Below are 27,112 nucleotides of genomic sequence, written 5' to 3'. Positions count from 1 at the left end.
GAGCCATGGTTGATTGTGCTTAGGTTCAACTATTTTGGTCCAATATAGTAGCTTTACTTTTCTAGGGGAAAAAAACAAGTTTCCATGGCTCACAAGAGTCCTGGAAACTTTACCCAGTCAAAGAGAAAAAGCTATGTTTAAAACTTCTCAGTTCAAGACTCTTGAAATTGTTAAAAAAATGCTTTCTGATTTAAAAGTTAAAACTGAGGGTACTTCTACAAGTACTCCGGCTGCTTGAACCACTACGAGTACTCCAGCTGCTCGAACTATTTCTAAAAATGAAATTGTTTCTGAAGAAAATACAGATTTTGATACTGTTTCTTCTGTTTCTGTAAGAAGGATTTTTGATGATGGTTTACCAGAAATTAAAAGATTTGTTGGAAATTCCAAACCCATGTCTTTTACAAAGAACTGGTATTCAAAACCCACTCCTTCTGATAAACTGTTACAATCAAAATTGATAATTTTCAGAAAATGCTGATTAATGATGTTTCTGATATTCCTAATGCTTTTTGGCATAGGAAGAAACATATCGTTGACTTGCCATATATTAAAGATTTTGATGAGAAAAGCATTCCCTCTAAAACTCGTCCTATTCAAATGAATGCTGAAACTGTTGAATTTTGCAAAAAAGAAATCCATGATTTGTTAGAGAAAAAATTGATTAGGAATAGTAAGTCTCCTTGGTCTTGTTCAGCTTTTTATGTCCAGAAAAATGCTGAGATTGAAAGAGGAACCCCATCGATTGGTAATTAACTACAAACCCTTGAATAAGGTTTTGGAGTGGATTAGGTATCCTATTTCCAATAAGAATGACTTGGTCCATAGGTTGAGTGAGGTTGTGGTGTTTTCTAAATTTGACATGAAATCTAGGTTCTGGCAAATCCAGATTAGTGAGAATGATAGGTACAAAATTGCTTTTACCACTCCTTTTGGACATTATGAGTGGAATGTCATGCCATTTGGTCTTAAGAATGGTCCGAGTGAGTTTCAAAATATCATGAATGATATTTTTAACTCTTTCAATCATTTCACCATTGTTTATATTGATGATGTTCTTGTTTACTCTAGTTCTATTGATGAACACTGGAAACATTTGTATTCGTTTCTGGATACTATCAAAAGAAATGGTCTTGTTGTCCCTGCTAAGAAAATCAAATTGTTTCAAACAAAAGTTTGTTTCCTTGGTTATGACATCTCTGAAGGACATATTCATCCCATTGATAGAGCCATTCAATTTGCTGAAAAGTTCCCTAATGTTATCATTGATAAAACACAGCTCCAAAGATTTCTTGGGTCATTAAATTATGTTGTTGATTTCTACAAGGATATGAGGAAACAATGTAAACCCTTGTTTGATCGGTTAAAAAGTAATACCCCCCCCCCCTTGGTCCGATATTCGTACTTCCCTTGTTAAGCAAATCAAATCCCATATTAAGACATTGCCTTGTCTTGCTATTCCTACTGTTGGTGCTTTCAAAATTGTTGAAACCGATGCCTCTGACATTGATTATGGTGGTATTCTGAAACAAAGAGTTTCTCCTGGATCACCTGAACAAATTGTTCGTTTCTATTCTGGGATTTGGAATAATGCACAGTTAAACTATAGTAAAAAAGAAATTTTATCTATAGTACTATATATTTCAAAATTTCAAAGTGATTTGTTAAACCAGAGGTTTTTGATACGTATTGATTGCAAAAGTGCTAAATATGTTATTGAAAAAGATGTTGAAAATATTGCTTCAAAACATATTTTTGCTAGATGGCAAGCTATTTTAAGTGTTTTCAATTTTGATATTGAGTATATTAAAGGATCTCAAAATACCATCCTTGATTTCCTTACCCGTGAATTTGTGCAGTGTCATAATGGCAAGTAGAAAGTCGAAAGATAAGACACCTGCCACTACTGGTCAAATTGTTAAAAAAGAACTTGTTTCTCCTTTGGAGATTGTTAACCAATACACCCCTCTAGGTACTATTCCCAGACCTAATTATTCTTCTATCTTAGCCACACCTTATGATCCTTATGCTTTGACCACTGTTAACCAACCTGTTAAAACTGTTTACCCCAAAGCTTCCAATGCTTCACAGTATGTTAAAAAACAATCTGTTCAAAACCTGTTTTCCATAGAGCCTAATAGGGCTTCCATTACTGATCCCTTTTCACTTGCTACTAGCTACTTTCCCCCACGATTTCATTACATCCTTGAGCATGGTGAGAAAACTGTGCAATATTATTCTGATATCTTGCGCCATGAAAATTCAATCACTATTAAAGCCATAACTGATAAGACCAACACTACTAAGATAATCTATCACAGTGTTTTTCGGAATCGTTTTATTTCTGAAGAAATGTGGGGCCCCAACCTTGCCGCCATAAGAAGACTACCAAAATCTCATATTCCTTATTCATACCATGATTATATTACTGCCTGGTTCAGATTCATGCTCCACCAAAATGAAAATATGTCTCATTCATGGTTTGTTAATTTTGATAAAGATTTCATTTTTGAATTCCCCCAATGGTTCATCCATTGGTGGCCCCAGTTTGGTTCAAGTGTTGAAATATTCCCTGCACCTTTGAAGGATTCCTTCCAAAATTTTACACTAAGGTTCAGAACTGATGCTCATGGAGCTAAGTTCACTCCCCTGCTCCATTTTATTAAGAAATATAAGGTTCCTTGGATTCTAAAATGGCAGTATGCCAAGGAAGGTGATGTTCTCACCTGATGTTGGTTTGTTAAGTGGTGGGATAAGTTTCCCCACACCCAATCCATCATTAATAATGTTACCAAAGATTTCCCATCCCCAAGTGCTTCCCCAACATTAAGAATCACTACCCTAGTGCAAAAGGCTAAATTGGCTAATGCACCCTGTTTCCTCATCTGCTAAAAATGCTGATGCACCTGCTTCCTCATCTGCTAAGAATGTTAAACCATCTGTTAAGCCTAGAAAGAAGAGTTCTCCTTTGGATGAAATACGTAAGGACCCTGATGCTTTATATGCCTTCATCCAGATGATTGTAAAAGAAAAAGAAGCTGCTCATTTAGAAGATGAACAGTCCTCTGCAGCCTCTATTACAAAAGACCCTTATTACCCCTATAATCAGGAGTGGTTTGGTCATGATGAAGATGATGCTAATTATTTAGTAAAAGATTGATTGATGTTTGATTCCCCTATTTGTCTGGCCTGCACAACGGCCAAAAATGCTACATTGTTTACTTATGGGTAAAATTCCACTATTGTTTTCCACCTCTGATGATGATATTCTGAAAAGAAGATTCTCCATGTTTCCCAAAACTTTTAGTCACACCAAGATTACTTTCGACAAACTTTCACTATTCACTTTTACTATTCATGGTACTGTAAAAGAGAAACAAAATGTTTCCAGGACTACAAACATCATTATATATATATATATATATATATATAAAGAAACAAATTGTGAAATTGAAACGATGAATGAAGAGCTAACGAATGCCTGTTCTAGGATTTAGTTTCTTGAACTTGAGGTTATTTAAGATAATGCTAAAGTGGAGTGTGTTGCTTCAAAGAAGCTTGATGAGGTGCTTGCCTATCAAAAACCCTCTTCTGATAGAAGTGGCTTGGAATACACCAGAGAAAGTAGCTCAAACGTTAATGTGTCTAAGGAGGTGAAGTTTGTTAAGGCCAAAGAACTGGAGGTTACAACCCCTCTTGTTGAAAGTGTGAAAGTTGAGAAGAAGCCAAATGTGGTTACTTAAAGGTTTTTGACAAAGCCTCCAAATCCATTTGTGGCCAAACCCAAAGCAAAAGGGAAGTCTCTTCCAAAGGCACAAAGAGGTCCTCAAACTCAACACTTTTGTCATCATTGTAGAGTCCGAGGATATACTAGGCCAAATTGCCACAAGCTTCAAGCATTGAAGAATGCGGGTTCTCAAAGACTAAGAGGACAAGGAAAGGGCAAGGGGAACCATAAGCAATCAAAAGGGCGAGAAGTAAATCCCGGTATTGGTGATGTGATGAAGATGATAGACACCACCACTTCTTGTTTGGCCAACTTCACCCTAAGGTTTGAGAATCGTTACTGAAGTACTCAATCCTCTAAGGATATCACTCCAAACATATGTGCCGTGTTGGTGAAGAAGGGTACTTATGCATAAGCATTATAACATGTCCATGCATTAATTCTTTCAATATGTTGTGACATTGTTGGTTGTTTGCTTATATTTTTCATTCTAGCATGTTTTTATTGTTTTTGTTGTTTAAGAAGTTTTGAATGTTAGTTTGTTTTGTTTTTGATCAATCTTTACTTGTTTTGGGTCAAAAATCCAAAAACACATAAAAAGTAAAAAATTCAAAAAGTTTGATCGGCAGTATTGTATATTGTCATACACATGTTTAGCCTTGTACCTCTGTACTAATGGTTTTGTGCATTTACAAGTTTAGCTTGTTCTTTTTGCACTTGTATCATTGTAGGAGAAATCTTCACATCTATGTGATTGTTGTAAATAGATCTTCAAACTTGTCATAAATGATTATTCAATAGTTTTGTTGATCTTGAGACATGGACTTGTGCTTATATATCTTCCCATTCTTTTATGTTTTTGCTTTATAGCTCAACCAATGTAAAATCTTGAAAAGAGATAATGAGCTGCAAAAGTCGTCGCACATACTAGTATTTAACTAGAAAAAAGGGAAAGCGACTTGTTTTTGAAAATGTATGGTGCCCAAAAAACCAAAGGCTTACTCTCAAAAGTGAAATATCAATATTTGCAGGCATCAATCTCAAAAAGAGATGTAATGTTCTAAAAAGATCAAATGTTATGAAATGTAAGAAGCCAAATGAAAAGTTTCAAAGTTATGTAATCAAATCTTTGTAGGAGGTCATATATGCTCATTTCTATAATTGAGATTGGTCACTCGACTTAGTACTAACTGTGTATGTCTTGGTTGAATTGATCATTGAAGTTTCATATTAGACTAAGGACTATCTCACATTTGATATATACACGCAACACACATGCCTAATGTTCAATGAATGTCTTATTCATTTGTATGATTGTACTTGATTAAATATGTTGTACATACTAAATCACTTGATTAAATGTGTTGTATATACTAAATCACATGTTGATCAAACACAAAAAGATTTTTGAGTATTTTAGTTGTTTTTAGAAAGTGTTTTGTTTCAAAATTTTTCTCAAAAATCAAAAAATTTTCAACTCTGACTTTTGGTGACTCACTCGCGAGTCATGATAGTTGTGAGGCCCCAGTCGCGAACTTACTCAGAAGGTTTCGCGACTCCCTGGCGAATGAAACCTCTAGTCGTGAAAAACACTTAGAAAAATTTTCAAAATTTTTGGGTTTTGGTCAATTTCACAACTCATTTTCGTGACTACTTCGTGAGTGGAGGTCAAGTTGCGAGCTTACTCAGAGAGGTTTGCGAATCACTGGCGAGCGGATGCCCTAGTTACGAAAAAGACTTGGACAAAGTTTTCAAAATTTTGTACAAGGGTTTTTGGTGACTTGCTCGCGGGTCATATAAGTCGCAAACATCGCGTGTTTTGCATAAATAGGGTTAAAACTCAAACAATTTTAAAAAACTTTTCAGTTTTCCCTCGTATCATGTGCATAACCCGTTGTCTTCTTCGCCTCTCCCTCTCCCAAAACCTCTATTCTTACTCTCAAAACCTCCATTTTCTTCTTCAATCCTTCATCAATCTTCAAGAAAAGGTATGGGTTTACTCTTATTTTCACTCTATTTCAAGTTTCTATTCCTAGGTTTCATAGATTTTGTGTTTATGTTGAGATATTGAAATATGGTTGTTGAATATGGGTTTTATTGGTATAATGCTTGTTATACATGTTTTACATGTTTGTTCTTCATATTTATGCATTGTACTGTGATTTGTGTTGTGTTGTGCATACCATCTTCATGATAAAATGTCTCTTAGATATTTTTGTGTGTTTTTTTTGGATTCCATTGAGTACAAAAATTGTGGGGAATAATCATGTTTCTTTGTCTTTGAAATGTCAAATGATTATGTGTTTTCACATATTGCTGCTTGCATGTTTTCATGCCCTTATTGCACACTTTTGCATATGATGCACACACACACACCCTTTGACTTGACATGATGAATGTGTAATGTCATGATTGAATTATAGTTTGATGTTTAGCATCTTTACATGTCATATTTTTTGAATTACTCTTTCAATTCCAATTTTTAGATTTTTAATTCGAAGTTTATGTTTTGGTACTAACTTGTTACTAATCAAGTTTGTTACTGGGTATTATGCTCTGTTTTGTGGTATTTGGTGCTCTATTTTGCAGATGGCTCCATGAAAAATCATTGCTCAGCATGGTGACAAGAGGAAACGCATCGATGATAGCTGGTTTCGCTTCACTCAACATTTTGAGCGATACAACCATCACTTTGAGAAGGCTCCAATCATTCAGGAGAGATTTGTGGATCTTGTTGAACTTAAGGAATCCTTCATCCTTAGCTGTTTTGAAGGAAGAGGTAGGGAAAAGCTCCTTGGCGATCTCCCCGAGGTTTGTGAACCACTAATTAGGGAATTCTATGCCAATGCCATACTCAGAAATGATTACCTAAACTGTTGGGTTAGAGGTCATGAATTCACTCTTGATATGGGGGACATTGATGGTGTTCTTGGACATGGAGGCCTAGATCATGATGACTTCACTCTTTTCAAGGACAGGATGATCTCTATAGAAACGGTACAATCCCGTATAGGTGGTGTTAGGGAAGGAAAATGCCTCAACACAACCACTTTCCCTTCGGATTTGAGATGCCTTACATACATCATATTGTTCAACTTGTATCCGATAAGGAAGTTGACTACCATCAACAATGCTAAAGCCATCTTCCTAATGGAGCTTCATGAGAGAATCCATATGACATCAATGCTCATGTATTCACCATCATTGCCGAAGCACCAAGGACAACCTCAAGGGCAAAGCTTGTTCTCCCAAGTTTGATTATGAGGATCCTTCATGAAAAAGGTGTGGAGACTCTATAGGATATAAGCCTAATGAGTGTGCCTCCTTCCATCAAATCTCAAACAATCCTAAGGAGCGGAGTTCATCTTTTGAGTGATGAGGAAGTAGATGAACCTAAACAAACACCTCCTGCAGATATAGAAACTGAAGCGGAAGGACAACCATCTTCTTCAAGAAGAGGTGGTAGTCGAGGAAGGAGCAGAGCTTCATCGTCTTCATCAGCGCCTCCAAACGCTTTTCAGATTATTCTTGAGATGATTAATGGCCTAAGATATGTCCAAACTGAGCACTCCAACAGGCTTACAACCATCCAGGACCAAATCAACTTGCTCATAGCCAAGTTTTATAGCTTCATTAACTAGCAATAACCCTTTGGCCATTCTGGTAAAAAAGGGGTAGTAGTATGGAGTAGCTTTTGAGGGGGAGCCTATCTAGAGGGGGAGAACTTTTTATAAGTTTTTATGGTTTATCATAGCACTTATTCTAGTACTCTATGGTTTTAGTATTTTGGTTTTTAAGTACTCTATGTCTTTAATACTTTGGTTTTAAAATACTTGGATATTGTATGTTATGGATGCTTGAATGTTTTAGCTATTTAAACTATATTTATTTTTGTACCTTTGCTTTTGTAGCTACTTAGTACTTTTAAATTATGTTTTGCATTCTCTTTAGTACTTTTGTGCCCTTGTTAGATCTTGTATCCTTGATGCAATTACCTTAATGTTTTTGCATCAATTAAGTGTTGGACATGCAAATGATACTTTGCATTGAGCATATTAGCTTGCATGTCCAGATGTTCATTCACTGTATGAATGTTCATTGTGGTCACTATTTATAGTGACTATTCTTGTTTGGTTAAGCCATGTTTAATTCTCATATCCATACTTGCTTGATTGCATTGTGCTTGCTCCATATGCATTTCAAGATTTTTACTTACAATGAACTTCTTGTGATATTGTTTTCAGGAAAACTTGTCTGTATGGTTCAAGAGTTTCACAGAACCTAGAGTTAGGTGTGAGTGAGTTTTGGCAACTATTCCCAATTCACATTTTAAGTTTGGAGTCTATTTTAGGGTTTTGTCACAGAATAGCTAGAGGGGGAAGATTGTAAGGTTGAATTTATTTAACCATGTGTTGGCTTTATTCCGTGCCAAATTTGCTTGTAATTCAGCAATTAGATACCCTGTATTTAGGTGGGAATCATGTAAGGGTTGTGTTGAGAGAGTGTGCAGAATTCAAGTGTGTGTGCAATCAAGAGCACTCTCGCAACTAGAACTCGCGAGTGACTCGCGACTGATAACTCGCCAAAGTGCCACACGTGTGAAGCATGCAAGAAGTTGAAAGGTCATGAAAATTGGAGCATTACAGGACAAAAAGAACAGTCTAGCCAGTTAGTTATTTCATGATTGGAACTTGTGACTTGTCCTAGTCACGAGTTAGTTGCCAAAATCCCCTATTTTGCAGAAAAATGACTTTTCACATTCTTCACATACCCTATTATAAATAACCTTATACCCACGAAATGTAGAGAGTTTTCAAAGAGAATTTTGAGAGAGAAGCCCCAGAAAACAACAAGATTGATTCATCCACAATCTTATACATTTGACTCTTCAAATTCCTTTACTCTCACCCTCTCCATTGACATACTCTTGAGAGGAGCTTTAGCCAAATCCTTACCTCATCATATTCATATTAGTGAGGAGGTTATTTGGTGCTTGGAAAGCAGTTCAGAGAAGGCCAATTCATTTGGTTGATGCAATGGGCTTATTGCGGGATCCGGTAAGCTAGAGAAAACAAGGTTAGGCTTAACCCTGTTGGAGCAAGAAGTTTAGAGCGCTTAGGTGCATCAGGTAGATTAGGCTTGGAGGGTTTATTGCTATTCATGTATCCCAACTGATTTTCTAGTGGATCATTTTATTGCTTGGAGGGTAGTGGAGAGGTTTTTCACCGAGTTCTTCGGTTTCCTTTTTGATAACATGTGCCAATGTTATCTTGTGTTTGCATCTCTCTAACCCTTACTCTTTGCTTTTAATTACTGTTGTGTTGTGATTACATTATGACTTAAAGTAGTTTGGTTGTTTGGGTATAGCTTGTACTTATCATTCCGCACATATATTATTTGAGTATAAGCTTGTGTTGGTTATTTTGAAATTGGGGTCTAAACATTCACTTGTGTTTTACACACCAAGTGAACTTTCACATATAAAATAACTTCATGTTAACTATTAACATATTTTCTCAAATATATTAAATTAGAAACCTCATTCATAATTTTAAATACAATTCAAATAGTTCACACTAATAAGGCAAAAAATTTATTTCATTTATGCGTGTGCAATACAATACATTAGTATCAAAGTAAAAGTAAAAAAATACAAAAAAGACTAACGTAGAGAATAAGTTAAAAAAAAAAAAAGTGAAATAAGGGTTGAAGGTTGACATAATAGTTTATAGTGACATATATATCCATCAAATCAAAAGTCTCAACGCCCATAAAAAGTTCTTCGTGGCTTCAACCTGTTGGCAAAAATCCAGTCACACATCATTGTAAACCCAATACAAAAGCTCCAACACCAAAGATCTCAAACAACCAAAGACCCATATCCAATCACAACCCTCACAAAACCCACAATGACCTTTGACCTCTGCATCAAAACCACAAGTCATTTACATCATTTCTAGTTTGGAGAATCTCCTATGTGCATTTGAGTTAGGATGATGTAAATGACTATGGGCAAGGGTATATAAAGGAATAGAAGTGCAAGAGGTGAAAACCTAAAGAGAAAAAAATAGTCTTGAAACGATGTACCAAAGAAAATAAAGAGTTATTATCTTTTAATTGGTATTTATTTAGTAAATAAAGAGTACTTGTCTTGGTGAGAGATAGGGGAATAGTATTGAAACGAAAAATCAAAGAAAACAAAAAGTCCATACATTCTATTGCAAGAGAATCCTCAAGGAGAGTGCCACTTGGCAAAACCTCATGCTCTCTCAAATGAGGTCTCTCCTTTTATATTGATATATTGATTTGAAGGAAACAAAATATTCCAAACACATAATTCTTAATTTTTGGTATACACTCTCAATTAAAGAACTTCGGGTGAATCTAATTATCTTTAGTTTAAAAATAAATAAATGATATCTTTTTATAAAAGTGTACATTTGCAACAAACAAATCAATAAAAAAAGATTCATTTAAAGTTTAACATTTGCATCTCAAACAAGATGATTGTATGCTTAGATTTTGAATTACTAGTAAAATGATTGGGGCTTTTGAGAAAATTGATTGGGAAGAGAGGTTGTCAAGAAATATCAAATTTATAAGGATTAAGGTGCGCTTAAATCCGTGGTTGCCAGTTGTTTCGGGATTTATGCTTCGTTTGGATCATGGCACTAGGACTTGGATTCAATGTAGGTATGAGAGGGTGCACAAATTGTGTACGAAATGTGGTCTCATAGGACATGCAAGGAGTCAGTGTAATGAAAGCATGGATGAGGTGGAATGTATGCTTATTCGCCAAAGGCATAGGATTCAATGTCTCTATCATGTTCCCTTTGCCTTTGATACTTTAGAACCATAGTGTCACAATGAGATTAGAGCATATTTTAACAAACAACAGAGTTGGACAACAAGATCAAGGTTTGGCACTATGGATTCTAAGTTTCCTTCACATGAACATGTTCATCCACTCTCTGCACCTTCTAACCCTGAGACACCAAATTCCCCTGCTTCAGCACCTAATCAGAGCATCCCTGGTTATCATACACCTCAGAACACACATGCAGCTTAATCATCACATGTGCAACAGGATAATGAGCATGCAACGCTGAATTCAGCGATTTTATCTCTGTCTTTGAACAGAGGTTCTGTACCACCCACACCAGCCAATTCTCCAGCATCGTCCCCTACTGATACACACTCCCCTGCCAACCATATCACACATGCAATACCTCCTCTGAACCAAAACCCACTGATGATGCCGAAAATAATAGCACCAGTGAGTCACACGTTCCTCGTACGATCGCAAATGGCACCTGCACAACGAAAAGGAATAACCTAGCAGAGAGTACCGGTGTGGTACCGGCCAAACACCCTCTGAAGGTCAAGTTAGAACTATTCTCACTGCTCTAGAGTGCTAGAGAGGGAAAATTATGCGTACCTTGGTTTGTGAGGGTGCTTGGGTTTTTATAGAAGTAGAGGGTTGACCTCTTTTCCTTGGAGTAGAAGTCTTTTCCTTATAGGAGTCTTCTTGGGCGTATTATACGGGATTCTTTCCATATAGGAGTCCTTAGGTTTCATGAAACGTGGGGAGCAAGTTATTTACTTATATACGTAAACGTGCAGATCAATCATTCCATAGACTGACGCCGTCAGTTTAAGTTTACCCCGTCAGTTTATGTTTACCCCGTCAGCTTCAGGATGTCCAGCTTTATATGCGGAGTTCTTTTTCTTCATATCCCCGTCAGCCTTGAAGGAATGCTGACGGCAAAAACACCTCGTCACCCTTGTCAAGCGTATGCCGTCACTCTTGTCTACCTAATTTTATCCTCATCACTTGCCTCCTACTCCATACCTCCGTCAGACTCTATACTGACGGGTTGTGGAGTTTGTTTTTTAAAGAGGCAGGGATATCGTTCGTGTGGATCTGTGCATTTAATGCCTTGGACAGGTGGCTCGTTCCTATTGGCTCTGCTTTTGACGAGACGTCGCTTCGTCTTCCGCGCCATTTTTTCCATATATAAACAGCACTTCCCCTCATTTTTCACTATTTCATCCTTACTGATCTTATGGAGAGAAAGACCGTCGCCCTCCTTTCGTCAGCTTCACTTCCGTCGGCTTATCCGTCGCTGTCTTTTAGAGTCATCCAGAAGGCCTCCATACCGGTAAGTTTTCATCTCCATTTCTTTCTTCTTTCTCTCTCTTTTTTATTTCTGCCTCATTAGTGAGAACATCAGTCTAGGTACTTAGATTGGATCTGTCACTTGTAGGTAGTCAGATGTCAAGTGAGGAGTCGTCAGCCCGCGAAGGAGCGGGCTACGACGAGACCTATGGTTCTAGAGATGAGTCAGACTTTTCCCTTTCGTCAGAGAGAAAGACGTTGGCACAATCTCCTGACGTTGATGAGAGTTTGGCTGAGGGAGATAAGGAAGAGAAGAGAGGGGATGGAATGGATGTTGACGGAGAGGAGAGCGACGGGGATGAGGGATCCTGTGAAGGAACCTTGGAGGGTCCCGGAGATAACCGTCCCTTCATTCTTCCTGAGGATTGGGCCGTCAACAAATTTTCGCCTAGGATGAGTGGTAAAGTTTTCAGGGAGTTACGTGTTCGTTATCAAATCCCAGACCATATCCCAATCCGTTTCCCTAGAGAGGACGAGAGGTGTTACTCTGGGAGGACAGCTGACGTTGGCATGTATGATGCCATGTTTGCTGCGGGACTTAGGTTACCATTGACGGCCCTACACCGTCAACTCGCAGACTTCCTAGGCATATCCGTCACCCAAATTGCCCCTAACGCCTAGAGGACATTCATAGGAGCTGAAATCCTATGGGGCAACCTTAGTGGAGGACACCGTCAGCTTACGTTAGACGAATTCTTTTATTGCTATAGGCCCCATCATATCGCCTCGTCCAAGGGGACATATCATTTCAACGCCAGGGAGAAAGGGTTATGGCTTGTATCAGACATGCCGGATTCAAATAGGAACTGGAAGAGTAGGTACTTTTTTGTTGAAGGGAAGAATTGGGTTTGCCGTCAGGAAGAGTGGGCGACGATGCCTCGCGGCTATTTTGACAACACTTGGGCCTTTGTCAAGGACTCAGGTTGACCCCGTCAGCTATGTTCTTTCCGTTTATTTTATGAGGTGACGTCATTAACACTTTGTTTCTTTCAGCTTATACCCGTCCGCACGTAACTGACGAGCAAGAGAAGTTCATCCAACGGATTCTGGAAATCCCTTTGGAAGATCGTAAGTGCAAGGATTTGATCACCCTCGACACCCTTCATTTATATTGTGGGGGTCCAGAACCGTCAGCGGCTGCCCGAAGGTTGGAGCAATTTGCACGCCGACGTGAGTAAACTTTTATTTATCCCGTCAGTTTTATTCCTCCGTTACTTGCCCCAATGGTGTTCTTTGTGTTGTAGAAATAGACTCTGCGAAGTAAAGCATAAGGGCTGCCGCAGCCCGTCAGAAGGAGGAGAGAAAAAATAAGGAGGCAGCAGGGGAGGCCTCGTCAACTCCAAAGGTCGTCGCTAAGGTGACGAAGAGGAAGCCTGACGGTGGTGACAGCCATCCCACAAAGAAGGTTGCCGTCACTTCTAGGGACGAACCACTGAAGGAGAAGTCCCCTCTTAAGCCTAGCCATGGCGCGGGCAAGGGGGTGATGACTTCTACCGGTCCCGTCAGCGAGGGCCCCTGCCGTCTCCTGACTCACAAGGATTATGCCGTCGGGGAGGTTGGGTCCCTGATAAAACCGACGGACATTGAACCTTGTGACCAGGTGGGGACGAAGGACCTAGGGGCGTCAGCCCTCTTCGACCTCACCAGGGTATGTTTACTACAATTTTGTTTAGGGAAGCTTTGCTTTGCTTTTGGTATATTTTTCAACTGACGGATATGTTTTCTTAGGCCTTGGTGCGCGTTAAGGCCCTTCAAGACCGTTGTGCGGCAAAGGAGGGGGTCGTCACTCGAGTTCGCAAGCATAATACGAACCTGTTGAACCAGCAAGCTCAGTACAAGGAAGCCGTCCGTATCCTCAACAAGGAGCTGCAGGAAGTTAAGGAGAAGTTGACGGAGGTCAGCCGTCAGAATGATAAACTCTAGGAAGAGGTGACAGATCTAGGTGAAAAGCTGCAGACTGCGGGGGCTGACGCGATCAGAGATTTCAAAGTGTTGCAGTCCTTCTTTGACTCGTGTGGTGAATATTATGGCACCGGGTTCGAAGACTGCCTTTAGCAGGTCGCGTCGGCCTACCCGGAGTTGGATTTGTCCGGGATCGCCATGGATGACGGAGACGACAGCCTCCGTCAGCCTATTCCGAGGCATGACGACAGTGTGGTCCTAGCTCAGCCTGCTGCCAATCTTGTTGTTTCTGATTCTCCTGCCGTGATTGTGGATGTTGAAGACCATCAAACTGACGGCAATGATGCTGACGTTCCTGCCCCTTAGCTTTTATTTTGTATTTTGGCCATGTATAAAATAGTTGTATTGGAGAACAGTTGTAATTTTAAACAATGTTTAAGTGCTCTTTTTGTTTTCTTCGGGTTTTTGTTTATGTACAGTTGTGTATGTGTTTAATTTCCGTAGCTTTTATATCTCTTTGTTGATGGTGGCCCTAGACGAAATTTTGGTTAATATTCCCGTCTGCTTGGACCACGTCAGCTCTTTGAACTGTTGGAAGCCCCCGTTGGCATGACATCGTGCCAAGGCTCCAAGCTCCGTCGGCTTGGTGACCATCGATTTACAGCTCTTGTTGGTTAGTTACACTGTTTTAAGGTCGTCAATCTTGTAAATCCATCAGCTTGATGACTCATTATTGTATGTCTTGGTTTAAGGGCTACGTCCATATGATGATTGCTTCATCTATTGGACCGTCAGCTTTTCAGTTTTTTTCAAACCATCGTTTTTTAGCCTTGATGTCTTTGACATCCCTTTTTGGCCCATCAGTTTTTTAAGCCTTGATGTATTTAACATCTTCGTTAGTCCGTCAGTTTTTTAGGACCTTGTCCATATGATGATTGCTTCATCTTTTGGACCGTCAGCTTTTTAGCTTTTCCGGACCGTCATTTTCATGGCCTTAACCTTGATGTCTTTGACATCTTTTTTGGCCCGTCAGTTTTTTAGGCCTTGATGTATTTAACATCTTCGTTAGTCCGTCAGTTTTTTAGGACCTTGTCCATATGATGATTGCTTCATCTTTTGGACCGTCAACTTTTTAGCTTTTCCGGACCGTCATTTTCACGGCCTTAGCCTTGATGTCTTTGACATCTTTTTTGGCCCGTCAGTTTTTTAGGCCTTGAACTTAGTGGACCGTAGAAAAAATACACTTCAGCAATTTCTGAATAAAACTCCTCTTATTGCCATGCATTTAAATAAAAGTAATTAAAACCAATTCCTGCCCCTTGGGCTAAAAAGAAGAATTGTTGTAAAAGATTAAAGTAAATGATAGTTCTGAGGAGTGAGACTAAAGTTTTGCTGGAATGTAAAATAAAATAAGAAAAAGTTGAACTTCATGCTGCCGCTCCTACTGGTAGTACTTTCGTAGGTGCTCGGCGTTCCATGGGTGCGGCAGTTTCTTTCCTTCCAACGTCTCTAGATGGTATGTGCCTTTCCTTTGCCACGACGTGACTCTGTAGGGTCCTTCCCAATTGGGGCCGAGTTTCCCTTGGGTAGGGTCCCTAGCGGCGCCCATGACCTTTCTAAGAACAAGGTCTCCAACCTGGAAGTCCCTGTGTCAGACCCGAGAGTTGTAATGTTTAGCCATACGGTCCTGGTACCGAGCGAGCCTTTGTTCTGCTATTACTCTGATCTCGTCTATTAGGTCCAGCTGTAGTCGCATAGCCTCGTTGTTTTTGTTCTTGTCGTGGTTGTGCACCCTATAGCTTGTGAGCCCAACTTCTGCCAGAATGACCGCTTTGCCTCCATACGTCAGTCGGAATGGTGTTTCCCCTGTGGGTGTCCTTGTTGTCATCTTGTATGTCCATAATATGCCTGGCAATTCATCGGGCCATATACCCTTTGCCCCCTCGAGCCGAGTTTTGATAATCTTGAGCAAGGATCGGTTCGTTACTTCGACTTGGCCATTAGCCTGAGGGTGGGCGGGGAGGAATAGTGGTTCTTTATTCCTAGTTGTGAGCAGAAATCTCGAAAGGGGTCGTTGTCGAATTGCCGTCCGTTGTCCGAGAAAAAGACTCTAGGAATGCCAAACCTGCATATGATGCATCTCCAAACAAAGTTTCGTACGTTCTTCTCCGTGATTGTGGCCAAAGCTTCAGCTTCCACCCATTTTGTGAAATAGTCGATGCCTACCACCAGGAACTTTAGCTGTCGTGCTACTGTAGGGAAGGGTCCCATAATATCTAAGCCCCACTGTGCGAACGACCATGGGGCCGTCATCGGGGTCAGCTCTTCGGTTGGTTGTCTAATAATATTGCTGAACCTTTGGCACTTGTCGCAGGCCCTGACATAGGCTTCGGCGTCCTTCTGCATGGTGGGCCAATAGTACCCTGCTCGCACAAGCTTGTGTACCAACGACCTGGACCCTAAGTGGTTTCCGCAGATTCCTTCATACACCTCTCTCATGACGTAGTCTGCCTCTTCCATACCCAAGCATCTCAAATATGGTCGGGAGAAACCTCTTTTGTAAAGGACGTCTTTTATCAGGACGAACCTCACTGCTTGGACTTTAAGTTTCCTTGCGGCTTCCTTTTCGTCTGATAAGACCCCCTCTTTCAGGTATGAAACTAACGGCGTCGTCCAGCTTCTGTCGGAGCATATTTCCTGCATGTTGCTGAGATCTATTAGCGGAGAAAGCTGCACGAAGGAGAGTACATTACCAGGGATGACCATTTGTTCTGCTGAAGCAGCCTTCGCGAGGTGGTCGGCTCGCTCGTTTTCTTCTCTGGGAATTTAGACGACTTTGGCTTCTAGGTCATCCACTCTCGCCTTTACTTCATCAAGGTACTTCTTCATCTTTTCGCCCTTGCACTCGTAGTCTCCATTTATTTGGTTAGTGACAACCTGTGAATCGCAGTAGATGACTACCCTCGCAGCTCCTACTGCTTTGGCGAGGTTTAGCCCTGCTATCAGAGCCTTATACTCTGATTCATTGTTGGTGGCAGGGAAGTCGAGACGGACCATACATTCAATGGTGTCTCCTTCGAGCGATAATAGCACAATGCCGGCCCCTACGGCTTGTCTGTTGGATGACCCGTCCGTATATATACTCCATTGAGGGGACTCTGCTGCCCCCTTATCTTCATCATGAGTGAACTCAGCTATAAAGTCGGCGACGATCTGTCCCTTGATGGCGGTCCGTGGGCGGTACTGAATATCAAATTCGCTCAGTTCTATAGCCCATAATGCCAATCGTCCCGCGGCCTCGGGACTGTTCATTGCTCGCCTTAAGGGCTTGTCAGTCAGGACGTTCACTGTATGGGCTTGGAAGTACGGTTTGAGCTTGCGGGCTGCCATAATTAATGCAAAGGCAAGTTTTTCCATGGGCGGGTATCTTTCTTCGGCACCATGAAGCGCTCGGCTTGCGTAGTATACGGGCTTTTGCACTTTCTCTTCTTCTCTGATCAAGGCCGCGCTAACGGCTGCGGGGGAGACGGCTAGATAGAGAAAAAGCTCTTCTCCTGGCTGCGACGGGCTTAGTAATGGTGGGGAGGAGAGGTAAGCCTTCAATTCTTCGAATGCTTGCTGGCATTCGTCAGTCCACTCGAAGGATCTCTTCAATGTTCGGAAGAAGGGCAAACACTTGTCCGTTGCCCTTGATACGAACCTGTTTAGTGCCGCTATCTTTCCGTTGAGGCTCTGCACCTCCTTCACATTTCTTGGTGGTGCCATATCCAAGATGGCCTGGATCTTGTCCGGGTTTGCTTCGATTCCCCTCTGAGACACCATGAATCCTAAGAATTTTCCTGCCGTTACTCCAAAGGCACATTTTCCTGGATTGAGCTTCATGTTGTAGGAGCGAAGTGTGTCGAATGTTTCTTTGAGATCTCCTAGATGATCTTCCTCCCTTCGGCTCTTTAACAATATGTCGTCCACATAGACTTGGACATTCCTCCCAATCTGCTGTGCGAACATTTTGTTCATGAGTCTCTGGTACGTTGCGTCTGCGTTCTTCAGGCCGAAGGACATCACCTTGTAACAGAAGAGGCATTGGCTGGTTACGAACGACGTTTTCTCTTGATCGGCTTCATGCATTCGGATTTGGTTGTACCCCGAGAAGCGTCCATGAAGCTCAGCAACTGGTGTCGAGCCGTAGAGTCTACTAGGACATCGACCCTTGGGAGGGGGTAGCTATCCTTGGGGCAGGCCTTGTTGAGGTCGGTGAAGTCCACGCACATCCGCCATTTCCCGCTCGCCTTTTTGACCATCACTACATTTGCTAACCAGTCGGTATAGTATACTTCTCTAATAAAACTTGCTTCCCGTAGCTTTCTGACTTCTTCTGCTATGGCTCGGTCTCGCTCGGGGGAAAACACTCTCTTCTTTTGTCTGATAGGTGGAAAGGCGGGCGATATGTTCAACCTGTGCACCATGACTGAAGGATCTATTCCCGGCATATCTTCATGACCCCACGCGAATACGTCTCGATTGCGTCTGAGGACGGTTATGAGCTCCTGACGAATCGTGGTGTTAGCGAGCGTTCCAATTTTGGTCGTTCGGCTAGGATCTAAACTGTCAAGGGGTATCTCTTCTAACTTCTCAACCGGCTCTGTTACCGTCCGGCGCTCTTCTATACTTAAAGCCTGAACCTGATCCTCCATTTCCATCATGGCTATGTAGCATTCGCGTGCGGCCATCTGACTCCTGCGCAGTTCCCCTACTCCGTAGTCAGTCGGGAACTTTATCATTAGGTGGTAGGTGGAAGTTACTGCCTTCCATGAGTTGAGCGTGGGTCGCCCGAGGATAGTGTTGTAGGCTGATGAGCAATCGACTACCAAGAATGTCACGTCCCTGGCTATCTGTTGAGGGTAATCGCCTACAATGACGGATAATGTGACCGCGCCCAATGGGAATACCCGGCTCCCGCCGAAGCCAACAAGCGGGGCATTTGTTGGGATCAATCGCTCCCTGTCGATCCTTATCTGCTAGAACGCCGTGTAGTATAAAATATCTGCTGAACTGCCATTGTCGACCAGCACCCGGTGCATGTTGTAGTCTCCCACACGCAGGCTGACGACGAGTGCATCGTCATGTGGATGGTGAAGGTGTCGCGCATCTTCTTCTGAGAATCCGATTACGGGACCTTCTCTCCGTGCTATCTTCGGCACGACTCCCGTCAGCTGAACATTTTGTACCATCCGAAGATAGGTCTTGCGGGCTTTCTTGGATGACCCGGCGGCAGCCGTTCCTCCTACGATCATCCTTATATCCTCGATCGGAGGCCTTGGTCGCTCATTGTCCCGTCGGGGGTGTTGGTCTTGTGCGGGGGGATCCGCTTTCTCCTTGCTAACGAATCTCTACAGCTTTCCTTGTCTGATAAGGGCCTCAATCTGCTGCTTGAGGTCATAGCAATCAGCCGTGTCGTGGCCGTGGTCGCGGTGGAAACGGCAATACTTATCCCGGGAACGTTTGTTGGGGTCACTTTTCAGTTTTCCCGGGAACGTCAGAGCCTCTTCGTCCTTGATTTGCATAAGGACTTGATCTACCGGGGCTGTTAGCGGAGTGAAGCTCGTGAACCTTCCCCCCAGGGGTCTAGGGCGCCTTTCTTCCCTTCGGTCTCCTGTTTTTGTCTTCTTTCGGCCTTGGTCCTGCCGATTGTCTTCCTGCCTTTCTCTTTTCCTGGGCTTCTCTTCTCGAGCTAACAGCGCATCTTCAGCGTTCATATACTTTGTGGCGCGATAAAGTACTTCCGACATGGTCTTTGGGTTGTTTTTGTATAGGGAAAACAAAAACTTGCCCTTCTTCAAGCCATTCGTGAATGCCGCAACAAGTATCTTATCGTCGGCTTCGTCGATCGAGAGTGCCTCTTTGTTGAAGCGGGAGATGTAGGCCCTTAAAGTTTCATCTTCTCGCTGTTTCATACTCATCAAGCAAGCCGTAGACTTCTTGTATCGATGGCCTCCAATGAAGTGTGCGGTAAACTAAGCGTTGAGCTCTTTGAAGGTGCTGATGGAGTTTGGTGTCAGTCGACTGAACCAAATTCTCGCTGCGCCCTTCAGTGTTGTAGGGAAGGCCCTACACATGATGGCGTCCGCTACTCCTTGAAGGTGCATTAGGGTCTTGAAGGTCTCCAGGTGGTCCAGTGGGTCCTTGACCCTGTCATAACTGTCTATTTGTGGCATGCGGAACTTACTTGGTAAAGGGTAGGAGTTTATGGTGGCAGTGAACGGCGAGTCAGTTCGGTTGACAAGGTCGTCCAGGTCGCTTGATACTCGTCCCTTGAAAGCATTCATCATAACCTCCATTTGTTCCTTCATGGCCTGCATCTCCGCGACAACGAGTGGCGGAGTGGTTTCTGCGAGGGAGGGGATGCTTGTGTTCTGTCATTCTGGTTTGCTCGGGGCGTTGCTGGCCTGGGGTCCTTCCTGATTTCTTCTGTCGGCGCTGGTTCCTTCTTGATCTGCTCCTTGGTTGTTGGGAGCTGCATTTTTCTGTTTCAATTGCTCTTCTAGGTCGTGGTTTTGTTTGGTGAGGCGCTCTACGGCAGCGGCAAGTGTCCTCACCTGTCTTTCAAGCGCAGTCGTAGGGGCTTCTTCTTCTTGAACGTCGTTGGTAGTCGCCATTGAGCGAGTGAGTACCATGTAACTCTTTTGTCTAGGAAGCGAGAATGTGCTACGTTTCCCACAGATGGCGCCAACTGATGATGCCGGAAATAATACCACCAGTGAGTCACACGTTCCTCGTACGATCGCAAATGGCACCTGCACAACGAAAAGGAATAACCTAGCAGAGAGTACCGGTGTGGTACCGACCAAACACCTTCCGAAGGTCAAGTTAGAACTATTCTCATTGCTCTAGAGTGCTAGAGAGGGTAAATTATGCGTACCTTGGTTTGTGAGGGTGCTTGGGTTTTTATAGTAGTAGAGGGTTGACCTCTTTTCCTTGGAGTAGAAGTCTTTTCCTTATAGGAGTCTTCTTGGGCGTATTTTACGGGATTCTTTTCATATAGAAGTCCTTAGGTTTCATGAAACGTGGGGAGCAAGTTATTTACTTATATACGTAAACGTGCAGATCAATCATTCCATAGACTGACGCCGTCAGTTTAAGTTTACCCCGTCAGTTTATGTTTACCCCGTCAGCTTCAGGATGTCCAGCTTTATATGCGAAGTTCTTTTTCTTCATATCCTCGTCAGCCTTGAAGGAATGCTGACGGCAAAAACACCTCGTCACCCTTGTCAAGCGTATGCCGTCACTCTTGTCTACCTAATTTTATCCTCATCACCCACCATCTAATATTCCCACTGATTTATCACCAGACCAAGAAACTCAGAATAACAGTACAATGCAATGGATGTGGGTCAATGGAGCTGGTCCGTTTATGACTAATGGGGAATTTAGAGAGGTGACAGAGTCTTCTTCAGCAACGGAAAGTGATTTTGAGACTATGATTATGTTTAACTTAGACAGATTAAATGAGGATAGACCTGAGTGGCTATGTGGGTTTGCATGGGAGCGAGGTTAAATTCCTGATTCAATTGATGGATTACTTAATTCTTTGGTTCACAGGGTGGATAGAAATAGGATTTGGGCTAACTTGGAGGACTTAAGTAATGGGCCTGGTATAGGACAGCCCAATACTCTGACCCAAACTCACTTCACAACCCAATCCATGCCTGGCTCAGGGTTAGAAAACATTCCTACACACAAACTGTAAGTCTTGATACGGGTTTAGACACAATCAGGCCATCAGGTGTTGCTGATACAGACTTGAGTTTTTCTTCACCTACATCGGTCAGGTTGGAACCTGGTGTCTTAGGTTACTTGGGTTGTGATCAGGAGCTCGGAAATTTGTTTAGTTCTTCAAGAAAGAGGATTGGAACTAATCTTGGAAGATTTGGGAGGAACATCCATCAGAAGTTGATGTGTGGGTTTTTCACCAAGGAAGGTAACACTCATCTTAATTTTATTCATCAAAATAGTCGTTACTCTTCCTTTAATTATATGAATGATGAGGAATCCCAGTATAATCCAAAGGGTTGTTGGGAAGCTGGTCGTAATCAGCTTCCCCAACAACAATGAGGATCATGAGCTGGAACTGTAAAGGTTTGGGCAAATCCTCTACAGTTCTACAGTGCAAGAAAAAAGCCCTGGAATTAAAGCCTGATTTTTTATTTCTCATGGAAACCGGATTAGTTAGTGGTAAAGGGTCAGAAGTGTGGCAAAAATGTGGTTTTTCTGAGGGATGGGAGGTTCCTAGGGTGGGTCTTAGTGGTGGCCTTATTCTTGTTTAGTTACCTAGACAAGGGCTACAGATTGTTTATGATTCCCCAAATTTAATTCACATTAATGTGCTAGACAATAGAGGCTTTCCTCTCTCGATTACTTTTGTCTATGGACATCCTGATCATGCTAATGCGAAGAGAGGGGAGGTATGGCAACAACTGAGATCTCTCAAACAACATTCCCATCCTATCTGGCTCTATATAGGAGATTTTAACCAAGTCCTATCAAAGGAAGAAAAAATATCCTTTAGAACTGGGAACATTATTGGAGTAGAAGAATTTCAACAGGTACTTGGTGATTTGCAATTATGTAACTTGACTGCCTCTGGATAGAGATTTACATGGATGAATAAGAGGGAGGAAGACGATTTTGTCATGGAGAGGTTGGACAGAGCCTTTGGTAGTATAGAATGGGTTAACAGATACCCCTTATATTCTCTTAGGAATCTTCCAATTGTCAGGTCTGATCATGGATCAATTATATTAGATTTAGAGGTTCAGATACCATTTAGAAGAAGGCCTTTTCGGCTTGAATGTATGTGGTTAACCCATGCTGGGTGTAAGGAGATGGTGCAAATTGCTTAGGGGTGTCAATCCACAAGCTCTAGAGCTGCACAATTGAGGAATAAACTCCTCAATGTTAAATACAAGGCTTTGGATTGGAATAAGAATGCATTTGGCAAGGTGGAAGATGAAATTAGGAGGAAACAAAATCAACTACAAACACTGTAGGATTCCATAGTAACAAAGGAAGATGTAAGGAGGGAGAGAGTTTGTAGAGAGGAACTTGAGGAACTTTTGGACAGAGAGGAGTTGATGTGGGCTCAAAAAGCTAGAACTAATTGGATTCTTCATGGTGATAGGAATACAAGATATTTTTAGACAGTGGTTAGACAAAGAAGGTCTAAAGACAGGATCCTTCAAATTAAAGATGAGAGCGGGGTCTTAACTGATAAGCCTGAGGAGATAGTGAATATTTTTCTGGACTCTTTCAAAAGGAGTTATAGTAGTAGTAGCAATTTAACTGTGGATGATATTCTTCATGAACTCCAAGGACTTCCTATCCCTATTCTCTCTGAACATCACCTTCAGTCCCTAAATTTAGGTATCTTAGATAGAGAAATTGAGGAAGTTGTGTCTCAAATGGGGCCTTATAAAGCACCAGGGCCAAATGGCATTCCTGTTTGTTTCTTTCAACATTTTTAGGATGTTGTCAAGATTGATGTTTGCAATGCTGTCCAAGTTTTCTTTCATTCTGGTTCTCTCCTTAAAGCTCTAAATCAGACCTTATTCCAAAGATTCCCCACCATGAGGAGGTTTCACATTTTAGGCCTATCAGTCTGTGCAATGTGATATACAAAATCATTTCGAAAATACTTGTTAATAAATTGAAGCCCATCATGGATAGCATTATTACACCATACCAAAATGCTTTTATCAAGGGTAGAAATAATTTTGACAACATCCTTTTGGTACATGAAATCATTGATGTGGTTTGAGAAAAGAGGGGAGGAGAGATAGATTTGGAGTTTTGAAGATAGACATGTCTAAAGCCTATGATAGAGTTAATTGGAACTTTCTAAAGGCAGTTTTTTTGCAATGAATTTTGATTCAAAGTGGATTAAGTGGATTATGGAATGTGTGTCTACAATTGAATATACTTTATTGTTAAATGGTAGTATGACTAGGTCCTTTAAACCTTCCCAAGGCTTAAGACAAGGAGATCCTTTATCTCCATACCTTTTTCTTCTGTGTGCAAATGTTCTCTCCATTTCCCTAACCCAAGCTGAGGAGCTTAAGAAGATAAGAGGAGTTAAAGTGGGTAGGAGTGGTCTCTCTTTTTCTCACTTGTTATTTGCTGATGATTCATTGTTGTTTTTTAGGAAGGACAATGCCTCTGTACTATCTTGGGTCAGTCTATCAATCTTGCCAAATCTGATGTGTTTTACTCACCCAACATGCCTTTGGAGGAACAACAAGCCCTTGCTAGAACCCTTTAGGTTAATTTGGTTCAACAACCCAGTAAGTATCTTGGTGTTCATTTTAAGTTGAGAGCTAATAGGATTGCTGACTTTCAATTCCTCATTGATAAATTAAAGGCCAAACTTCAAAGTTGGAAACTCAAACTTTTATCCCGAGCTGGTAGAACAACCTTAATAACTTCTGTTCTTTAATCCTTACGCTTATACGCTTTTGCATGCTTTAAAATTCCTGAATATGTGTGTAATAAGATGGATTCAATCATAAGAGCTTTTTGGTGGGGTCATGAGTGTAGTGAGAACAAACTTCATTTGGTTCAATGGGATAGGGTTAGTCAACCTAAGAAGTTTGGTGGATTGGGCATTAAGAAGTTCAAGCATTTGAATCAGGCTATGCTTCACAAGCAGTATTGGAGAATAAGTCAGAATCCTCAGCTCCTTGTAGCTAAAACTTTTAAGGCTAGGTATTTCCCAGTTGGTACTATTTAGGATTGTAGGTCAAAACCTCATTATTCATGGGTTTGGAGAAGTATCATCCAACAAGAAAATCACCTTTTGAAGGAGGGTAGGTGGAGAGTTGGAAATGGGTATAGCATTCCTCTAAATCATAGTAATTGGTTCACACATAGAATTTTACAAGTACCACAAAATCAGCTCCCAACAGGCACTGTGGGGGATCCGATTGATCATCATAATATAATTTGGAAAGTGGATTTGGTGAGAAAGTTGTACCCATTTCCTCAAGCGAATGAAATTCTTCAAATACCTATATCCAAGACTGATTCTGTGCAGGACAAGCTTCTTTGGAAGTATTCAAGGGAGGGGAATTATCAAGTGAAGAGAGCTTATGAGTTGATTGCCCAGGACATAGCAAGACAATCTAGACCTTGCAGGCTCAGAATGGCTGGTGGAGGTCTCTTTGGAAGATTAAAGTTCCTTTGAAAATCATTATTTTCATTTGGAAGCTTATACACAACTGTCTTCCTACTTTCCTCAATCTGCATATCAGGGGTATCACTAATGTCAAATGGTGTCCAATGTGTAATGAGGAGGAAGAAAGTCTCAACTCATCTTTTTCTTCATTGCCCCTTTGCCAGGGCTTGTTGGCATGGCTCTATGCTATCAATTCATACAACTGAACTCAACCATATATCTGTCCAACAGTGGATTGAGCAACTTATTTCAAGTTATAATAGGAATGGTGTGGATTCAATGTGTTATCTGCAGGATGTTTTAATCATACTTTGGACACTATAGACTCACAGAAACAAAGTTATTCACCAAGGGATTAACCCAAATCCAGTGGAAGTAATACTAACTGCTCAACACCTATCTTGCAGGTGCAGAGAAGCAATCTCAAACAGGAACCGTTCAGGAGGCAGGGAGGGCAGCGGCATCAGATCAGGAAGGGAGAGTGCATCAGATCAGAGCAGAACAGGGAGGCAGAGTGTAGCAGGGGATTGACAGATAATTATCAAGATTGTAAATAGTAGAAGCAGAAAGTTTCATAGATATGGTACTGTTTATGAGGGTCTAACAGTTCAAGGGGGGGAAGGTGTTTTTTGGAGCTATTAGTAGTAATGCTCAGACGTCAAGCATAGCCTCCTGCAGTGCTGACAGCAAAGAGTCAAGGATTTCAGCAGATTTTGGTTCTTAGCAATAGCAGAAGCCTTATGCAGACTTATAGGCACAATACAGCTGTTGATTAGTTAGATAGTACTAGGCTAAGTGATCTAAGGTTTTTAAACCAAAATGGTATTTGCTGTGATGTCTTTTGGGTTCCCACTGTGATTGTAAATGACTTGAGAGCTGTAGCTTGCTTGGCAACTCGTGTGCCAATGCATTTTTGTTGGTTTTCTGCAGCTGGTCCTACTCTTTTGTAATATAACTGTTGTAATATTTTCTCCCTTGAAAGGTATGGAAAAAGGATTTTGAAATACTAATTACGTTGAAATAAAACATCCTTCATGACCATTATGACAAGACCTGACAAAAGCCAAACATTATGATGTAATGATGAGGTTCACATGTATATGTAAAAAAGGCATCAAAAGTACCTTGTTCAACCAATGCTCATGCTCTCACAATCTCTCTGAATAAATTATGTGTGATGCCCGTCTTCACAATATATGTGAATTTGCGCTTAAAACTTAGCAACATTTATGCTTCCCTTCCCTTTATCTTTTTCTCCTTTCATTTAGCCAAACATAGTCTAGACATAAAAATCTGGCTATAATTGAATTTTAATCTTAATCCTTCCTTTTCAATTCTTAGACAGAGGCTGGTGCATGAAAGGCATAAGCCAATCTTGTTGTGGCGCAAGGGTACCATGAGCATGTTCCTAAGGCATCTTTTATATGTCTATGCATTCTCACTATACCCTTTTGAGGTTCCAATTGTTGAACCTTTTATGCATTTACTTTCGAAATGAAGTCCTAAGTTTTAGAAAGAAATGAATTATCCTCTTGATTGGGTTGCTTTTGCTGACTATTGCTTGGATACTTGTAACACTCAGTCTAATGAAGACATACTAATGATCCGTTCTAATCAGGGGTTTGGCAGTTGGCACCCTTTAGGGATTTTGGCTAAGTCAAACTTTGGGCACTTGAACACATTGATAATTTGATCAAGGAACCTGCAATCGTTAGAAGTCCAAGCCCTCGGACTACCTAAAGTTCAAGGGTTTAGAACATTGAAAATCCAAGGGCTCAGGACACTAAAAGGCCATTGTGTAAATAGTCTTTCAACTATTGGTGGTTCTTAGTAGCATTCGTATTTTAATTAAAAAAATTTATAAAAAAGAAAAAAAAAATTTTGTTTTGTTCTCCCATGGAATGGTATTATGGTTTTGGACAAAATCATGTTCATGTAACAAGTAATTATATATCAAAATTTCCAGGTTTTAGCAATTATGAATTTAATTTGCTAAGCCTTTAACCCTTAGAAATACATGTATATAAAATGATATATGCTATGAATATGTACTTTCCAAATATAATCAACAAAATTA

General features: G+C 41.1%; 1 protein-coding gene across 1 annotated transcript; it reads left to right on the top strand.

The window, feature by feature from the left end:
• The first annotated feature begins 21,183 nt into the window (after positions 1-21,183).
• On the top strand, positions 21,184-26,045 carry LOC115981322. Its single transcript, XM_031103475.1, has 3 exons — positions 21,184-21,358; positions 21,472-21,786; positions 25,443-26,045. The coding sequence occupies exons 1-3, from the start codon at positions 21,184-21,186 to the stop codon at positions 25,553-25,555; spliced, it is 603 nt and encodes a 200-aa protein (XP_030959335.1). The 3' UTR covers positions 25,556-26,045.
• The last annotated feature ends 1,067 nt before the right edge of the window (positions 26,046-27,112 follow it).

The sequence above is a fragment of the Quercus lobata genome, chromosome 3 (genome assembly GCF_001633185.2).
Source record: "Quercus lobata isolate SW786 chromosome 3, ValleyOak3.0 Primary Assembly, whole genome shotgun sequence".
NCBI classification, from domain to species: domain Eukaryota; kingdom Viridiplantae; phylum Streptophyta; class Magnoliopsida; order Fagales; family Fagaceae; genus Quercus; species Quercus lobata.
Note: the sequence above shows the minus strand (reverse complement) of the source record. Positions and strands in the feature narration are given on the sequence as shown.